The 7,501-nt window shown below is 31.1% G+C and overlaps 1 protein-coding gene across 1 annotated transcript; it reads left to right on the top strand.

Annotated features, from left to right (window-relative positions):
• Positions 1–1,390: 1,390 nt before the first annotated feature.
• On the top strand, positions 1,391–7,447 carry LOC106138698 (1-acyl-sn-glycerol-3-phosphate acyltransferase alpha). Its single transcript, XM_013339936.2, has 5 exons — positions 1,391–1,714; positions 1,919–2,052; positions 2,671–2,852; positions 3,707–3,875; positions 4,920–7,447. Exons 1-5 carry the CDS (start codon positions 1,524–1,526, stop codon positions 5,087–5,089), a joined length of 846 nt encoding a protein of 281 aa, XP_013195390.1. The 5' UTR covers positions 1,391–1,523; the 3' UTR covers positions 5,090–7,447.
• The last annotated feature ends 54 nt before the right edge of the window (positions 7,448–7,501 follow it).

The raw sequence follows: 7,501 nt of genomic DNA, 5'->3' as shown, positions 1-7,501 counted from the left end.
TAAATTTCCACCGTTAGTGTTCCATGGAAATATTGAGAATTTTCTTGTCTCAGTACAGAACATAGTTATGTGATTTTATTAAGGGAACAACTAAAACTAAAGTTAATCCATACATAATGTTGGTTCCACTTTCTAATTTTTTTTTTTAATTCTTTTGTCTCGAGAAAAAAGCAAAAATATTCGAAAAAAATAAAATGACTTGTCACACTATTGTCAAATGTCAAACCCGACTACGTCAAACAAATGTCAAATTGACATTTGATGAAATGCTAAAATCGAAGTGAGTGATAAAAAGTTATTAGTGATGCCGAACTAACGATAGTTTAAATATCGATACTGACCCCCATCGTCTATTTCGACAGCTAACTGCAATTACATCTACACTAATATTATAAAGAGGAAAACTTTGTTTGTTTGGTTGTAATGAATAGGCTCAAAAACTACTGGACTGATTTTTAAAATTCTTTCACCATTCGAAAGCTACATTATCCACGAGTAACATAGACTATATTTTATTTTGGAAAAAAATAGGGTTCCGTAAAATATTTGGATTTTTCGGACACAAACTGAAAAAAAATCAACCAAAAAGTTACTTATTTTGCGTACGCTGCCTAAACTACAAAAGATATAACCGTAAATGTTTTAATTAATTGTAGATCTTATAAATATCTACAAAAAAGTTCGCGACACACTATACCTATCTATGTCGAGTGAGGCACAACAACCACATTTTTATTTAAAAATCTTGAATTTTTTTGGTCTACATTTAAACGCGTTTTTTTACTCATGCTATTAATCCTGATCAAAATAAATAATTTCATCCATAAGTACAGTTTATGTTGATAATATTTGGTCTTTGAATGATTAAAATTGGACGTTTGGTTTTGAAGTTGTGGTGAAATTTATAGAGAAGCTCTATAATAATTTTGTTATGTATCCTAAAACAACAGATTGCACTGCGGGACTGCAGGCAGAAGTGACACTTTTGCCGGGAGCGACTTAGTTAGACTTAGAGATATATTTAGTATCGGCTGTGCATTCGTGCGAAGCCGGGGCGGGTCGCTAGTTTATATATAAAGACGTGAATAGGTATATGATGTTCTATCGAACCGTGATTACTATTACACTATTGATAATATTGCTTTATAACATTACACATACTATCGATACTCATTGTGCATAATATTTTAACAAATTTAGTAAGTACATGTTGTCTAAATTTCAACATATGGCATGTGGCAGATAAAGTTGCTGCCATAGCCCGGAAAGAAGTTTTCTATTCAGAGTAAATGCTCTCGTATTACAAAAATAGATTTCTATTAATTTTATCGATAGTTTTGAACAATCCATAGTTACATTTATCGATACTGGACTGTCGACGGGTAACACTAAATCAATTCTATTCGATCGTTTACAATCGTTTGTTTTGTCTGATTGCATTGCATCGCGTCGATTAATTGTCCATGTTTTTCTATTATAACTCAACAAATTTGAATTGATTTTAAAAACGTTAAAATACTAAAATGTGGGATACAATGATTTACGTATTTATAATTATATTGGTGACATACGTTGTGAAACAATTATTTTCAGAAACGCCGAATTTCGTAAAGTTTAAGTCGAAATTTCTTATTTTCTACATTTGGGCTTCAATTACAGCCATAGTTTTAATGCCGTTTTTTGTTTTTAATCCGAAAAACGTTAAAAATGCACTGTAAGTATATACACTTTGCCGTTGTACGGACTCCTTCAAAATATCTATATGACTCATGATTCAGGAATTTAAAACTAAAATTATATATATATAAATTTCTTAAATTAATCGTTCATAGTGATATTTCTCATATCTAAAATGCAACGGCATAAAAAAGTATTTATTGTTGGCATTTTAAATAACTGATACAATTTTTTGTTTAAGATTTGGATCCCAAATAATAAAGCATGTTACTAAAGTAATTGAAGTAAAATGGCATTTGAGGAATGGAAAAGTTCTAGCTGAAGACCATGGAGCTGTGGTGGTGTCAAATCATCAGTCAACAATCGATATTTTAGGTGTGTACAATTATTTTATTTATCTTGGGGAAAATTTTCTGGATAATTTTTTATGCTACTATGTCACTTTCTCTGTAGATATTCCTAATATTTTTTGGTAGCTCTATCTTTCCCATAGCAGATAAAGATATGAATGTGAATAGTGTAGTTACATAAGTTGAATCCTTTGATTAAGTATATAAAAAACACATTTGTTTACTCAATATGCACATGAGTTTCAATATACTTATGAGCGAAGCTCAAAAACATTAAAAATCAATACTTATGTTGCCTCCTACATTAGCATACCAAAAATTTTTTTTTTTATATCATCGCTTACATGTAAACTTAAAGATGATACAAATTTGCAGTTTTAACAATTGGTGTGTGCCAACAGTCAATTATACTTAATTGATTTTTAACAATAAGTATATTCCGATAGTAATTTAATTAAAATAAAATTGTCAAAATCAAAGTTTTTTTTACTCATGTGAAATATTTTTTATACAAATATCCGGAACTTACCGGCACATTTGGTGCCTAAAAATATTGGTAATAAGTCTAGATTTGTAGGCAATTGTGCATAATATTTTAAATTTAGTACATGCTATCCATCACAACTTCGATAACAATTTTCAGGAATGTTCAACATATGGCATGTGGCAGACAAAGTTGCTGCCATAGCCCGGAAAGAAGTTTTCTATGTTTGGCCATTTGGGCTTGCAGCTTATCTGGCTGGAGTCGTGTTCATAGACAGGAACAATTCTAAAGATGCTTATAAGCAGCTTAAAATCACCTCAGAGGTGATGGTCAAAAACAAGGTAATGATCATAATATTTTATTGCATAATACTGCAATACCTGCATAAGACAAGAAATCCTGTTTCTTCATGGAATTGTTTTAAAAAATATTTTTATTGAATAGTTTTACAAGGGAAGTGATAAATAGGATGTTTATTTTTGATATCACAGGATTTTAGGTCACAGAAGAGTCAATATATATATTTAAAAGATAATTACAGTACCACAGAATATAATAACAGATGGCAGTACATATATATTAGAATGCTACTATATCACTAACTAGCTGTAGTTCACAACTTTCTTTGCTGAAAATTTTTGGATACCAGTTTAAATTTTGACCAAGCCTAACAATTACCTAGTTATGCGAGTACAAACATACAAACAAATAGAAATTAAATTAAGTATCATATTTTTGGGTTTTGTTCTTTTTAAATAGTTCCCCCATATCGATTTTTTGCCAATATCTTTCAGTATAGACATCAGGTCAGTTACTTTTTATTATATTTATGGAATTGCAATTTTGCTTGCTTTTTAAATTAAAAGATTCATCAAAATTGATTCTATTTTCTTACAACAAAAAATAAGTCTTGAAATTTTGCATTAAATTCATAATTTATAAAAAGGCCAAGATAAGTTTGCCGATTTGATCACATCCTACCTGGACAAAACCCAGGGGACTTAACCACGATCCTGGAGAAGGTTTGTCAAGTTATTACAGGAAGTCTGTGGGCTAACCTAGCTTGGATGAGCCACAAGTCTCTTTATAACTCATTGTGGTATTATTAAAAATTTGCATCTCTCAAAATGTAAAATTCTCTTAGTGTCATAGTTCTCATGTGAAGCTCTAGAGCTTAATATTTATTATTTTTCAGACAAAAATCTGGTTGTTCCCTGAAGGGACAAGGAATAGAAATTTGACAAAACTATTGCCATTCAAAAAGGGGGCATTCAACATAGCTGTGGCAGCGCAGGTCCCCATCATCCCAGTTGTGTACTCGCCCTACTATTTCATCAATAGAGAGAAATATATCTTCAATAAAGGTAACATTTTTTAAACCTGAAGTCGTCACGTCTTGGATTCGCCTTTCAATCTAATAAACAATGTCATTTGCATAGGCGCCACACTTTTTCCCATCAGTGCATTCCTTTAACTAATACAAATTTATGCCTAATGAAATATCTAAATTTGACAGGGTTACACGAAATTCCATTATCTTACGAATTACTATGGACCTAAATCTACAGTTTAATTTCAGTTTTAGTATGTATGTTACATTTTTTGTCCCTCAAAACATTCCTAATCCTAGCTAACTTTAGTACGGTACCGACTATGTGTTAATATTTATTTTCATGTTTTAAACATAGTGTGTAACATTCCTCAAGACTCACAAGCTATTACATCACATGTTTCCCCTTGAGTAACCGCTCTTGGCATCAAACCCAATCAATGAAACCAGTCATGAGGAAAATTGATTTACATAAAATCATATAAACTAGACCATTATATAGGAAAGAAAACGTATTTCAGTCATACGTTAAAAATGTAGCAACCACCATTTTTAAGATTATGGGTTTTTTTTAAAGGCTTGATTTATTTACTTAATCTTAAGGTATTTTACAAATATACATACAAAATTGTGTAATAATAATACAGATTATTAATATTTCGCCATATGTAAGTACAGGCTCATTTACATTGAGACAGCACTAACATTAATTATAAAGCGTGCCTTGTGTCTGCTGCCGCAACTTCATTATCAAAACTAGAGAATTTTTAGGAACTAGAGAGGATTTTGTACCGTGTGGATCCCGACACCAATAAAAAAAGAATAGAACCACTCCATCTCGTTCCCATGGATGTCGTAAAAGGCGACTAAAGGATAGGCTTATTAACTTGGGATTTCTCTTTTAGGCGATGGGCTAGCAACCCATCACTATTTGAATCTCAATTCTATCATTACGCCAAACATCTGTCAGTCTTTTCAAGATTGTTGGCTCTGTCTACCCCGCAAGGGATTTAGACGTGATTATATCTATGTAGAGAGAATTTTGGTGAAATTTGAGTGAGTGTTAAATTCATTTCAGGTCATGTTATAATTCAGTGTCTGGAGCCAATACCGACTGAGGGCTTGACGATGGACGACGTTCCTGAGTTAATAAACCGGGTCTACAACGCTATGGACACCTTGTACAAAGAACTTTCCAAGGAGGTGTTGAGCGCACTCCCGGCTGACTACCCTCTACCCACCAAATAAATGAAAAAACTGAATTTTATGTATAGATAAGTAATAAGTCCCATCGTTTTGATGTAAGTATAGCATAATATTTGCCGTGTGTGCGCCGTGTTGTCAAATAAGAGAAAAAGAAAAGTAGACACTATTCTTTGAATTACAGATTGTAGTTAACTACTACAATCTGTGATTAAAGCATGTGGTAGTGTTCTAAATCCAGAGACCGATCGTGTTCTTTTCAATCAATCTAATTTCTTTTGTAATGTAATGTTGTATTGTTTATCACCAACTTTTAGTATCAATTGAACATCGGAATCGGGACCATTGTATCAGAGACGCATAAATGCCAATTTCTCTAGTGAGGAAAAAGATCTCGGAAGCTTTAAGGCTCCTAAAATTAATGGATAACTTGAGTATTGTTTATCATTGAAGGCAACCACGTTTAGTTCTTAAGTTGATATACAGAATTGATTATAATGCGTTACAAGTTACGACAGTCTGACCAGTGGCCATACCAACCTACTTTGTATACAATAGGCGTTCATTAGTTTGTGTTCGATTGCGTTATAATTTCAACTTGAATATTAAACATTCAAACAATGGACCTGTTTTTAATTGCCAATGTTTTATGTCAAGACTGTTTAAATATTTAACCGATATATTTCGTTCAAAATGTTCTTTTTACTCGATTGATATTTGAACTAATAATTGTTTTTTCTAAAGAATACCATATTTAATGTGATATATTTTTTAGTATTACTGCAATCCTTTCTGATGAAATTTAAATTTGCAGCATACAATTTAGATAAACTTAATATTGCAAATAGTTAGATTTAAGTTCTTTATGCCAATAGAACAGTATTACTCGTATAACTTAAATTACAATTTCAACATTGTATTAAGCGATAACGCGCGTTTATCGCAGAAATACTTGACTGTGCTCGCTTGTCGCCTTGCTTAAACCATCGATAAGTTACGCTCTAAATAAATCATACCTACCTTAGTCCAATATAGGTACTTACGTTCAGGGGTATCTTTTATAATCCATCAAACTCGTCAAATAAGTGCCAATCTGTCTTAAGATATGAACTTATTTTAAATGATGCTTTTCATTTGCATATTGTTTTTTTTTATTCAATCCTACCAATTCCTTTTGGCCACTTCTTATAAATGAGGCTTCGGTTATTGCCAGAAAGCTTAGGGCAATACGATTTATCTAAGTGATTACTTATAATGTGCTAGTCACTTGTCCAAACTATTGGAGTTGAATATTAATTTATTTTTCATTCCTTTCATTACACCCCACGTGGCCGTGACAGAAGTTCAGAACTCTGAAAGCATATCAAATACACTATACAAAGTGTGATAGTCTAAGCTTAGACTATTTTTTCATTGATCTTATTATAGCTAGCAACATCTGATATTTATCATAGTATTGTCATTTTTTAATATTAAATTAAACAGTATAAATCCAGTATTTGACACTGTGATTCCGAAACAACAATTAAATCTATTATTGTTTAAAGTAAGGAATGATTCAAAAATTTTTTTGTTCAATGAAATTGAATTTATTGTGCCATATATATTTTTAATTGTATGATTGACGGGACCAGTATTTTTTTACTATTTTCGTCATTTTTATCTTTTTTGTGCGTTAGATATCACAATTTCCTTTTATATAACAGGAATATGTTAGATCGTAGTAAAGACCCCTATAAAATGCACAGATTTTTAAATACCTACACCCGTTTCAATATTTTGAAACATTTAAAAGTCTATAAAAATATATTTTTTGACTGAAAATTCTAACAGATTTGAAATCAGAAAATAACCATAGGTACCAATTGTGCTCTTTAAAATTATCTTTCTTTTTTGTTATTGTAAAAATAAATAATCAAATTATGTTCTGGAGTATGTGTTGCTGTTGTATATGTCTGTATATGTTTATATATATATGATGTTAATTGTTGATAACGTCTTTGTAGTCAAGCACTTCTACTCGTTTGTAATTGATATATTATTTGTATTCACAATATTTGACGTGATTTGGTCATTGTTATTCGCGACACTTGTTTTGTTATTTACCACACAATTTTGCATGAGAATTCACCTTTGAAACGCGGAGAGATCTTGATAAGTTTACTATATCTAATGACTCTCAAGGGCTTTATATTTTTAATAATTAAGTCAACATTTTGACTTGATTAGAGTGTGCGGATTTCTGTCTAGTACCTACTATAATCAAACTAGCATACTATAATTGTCTTAAAAGTAAGTGAAAGTCGTATTATACTCTTAATGATACTACCAAAAATGTTTATTCGTGTATTTGTGATATAGCCGTAATTATATCTTGTGTATACTATTATTAGAGACAAAAATAATGAAATGTGAACTATTTTTCCATATTTTCATAAAGTCTTAATAAAAGATCTC

Source organism: Amyelois transitella, chromosome 4 (genome assembly GCF_032362555.1).
Source record: "Amyelois transitella isolate CPQ chromosome 4, ilAmyTran1.1, whole genome shotgun sequence".
NCBI classification, from domain to species: domain Eukaryota; kingdom Metazoa; phylum Arthropoda; class Insecta; order Lepidoptera; family Pyralidae; genus Amyelois; species Amyelois transitella.
Note: the sequence above shows the minus strand (reverse complement) of the source record. Positions and strands in the feature narration are given on the sequence as shown.

Coding starts and splice junctions, on each gene's coding strand:
- LOC106138698 (XM_013339936.2), top strand. CDS start 1,524: ATGTGGGATACAATGATTTACGTATTTATAATTATATTGGTGACATAC. Junction 1,715..1,918: donor AAAAACGTTAAAAATGCACT/GTAAGTATATAC, acceptor TTTTTGTTTAAG/ATTTGGATCCCAAATAATAA. Junction 2,053..2,670: donor GTCAACAATCGATATTTTAG/GTGTGTACAATT, acceptor AACAATTTTCAG/GAATGTTCAACATATGGCAT.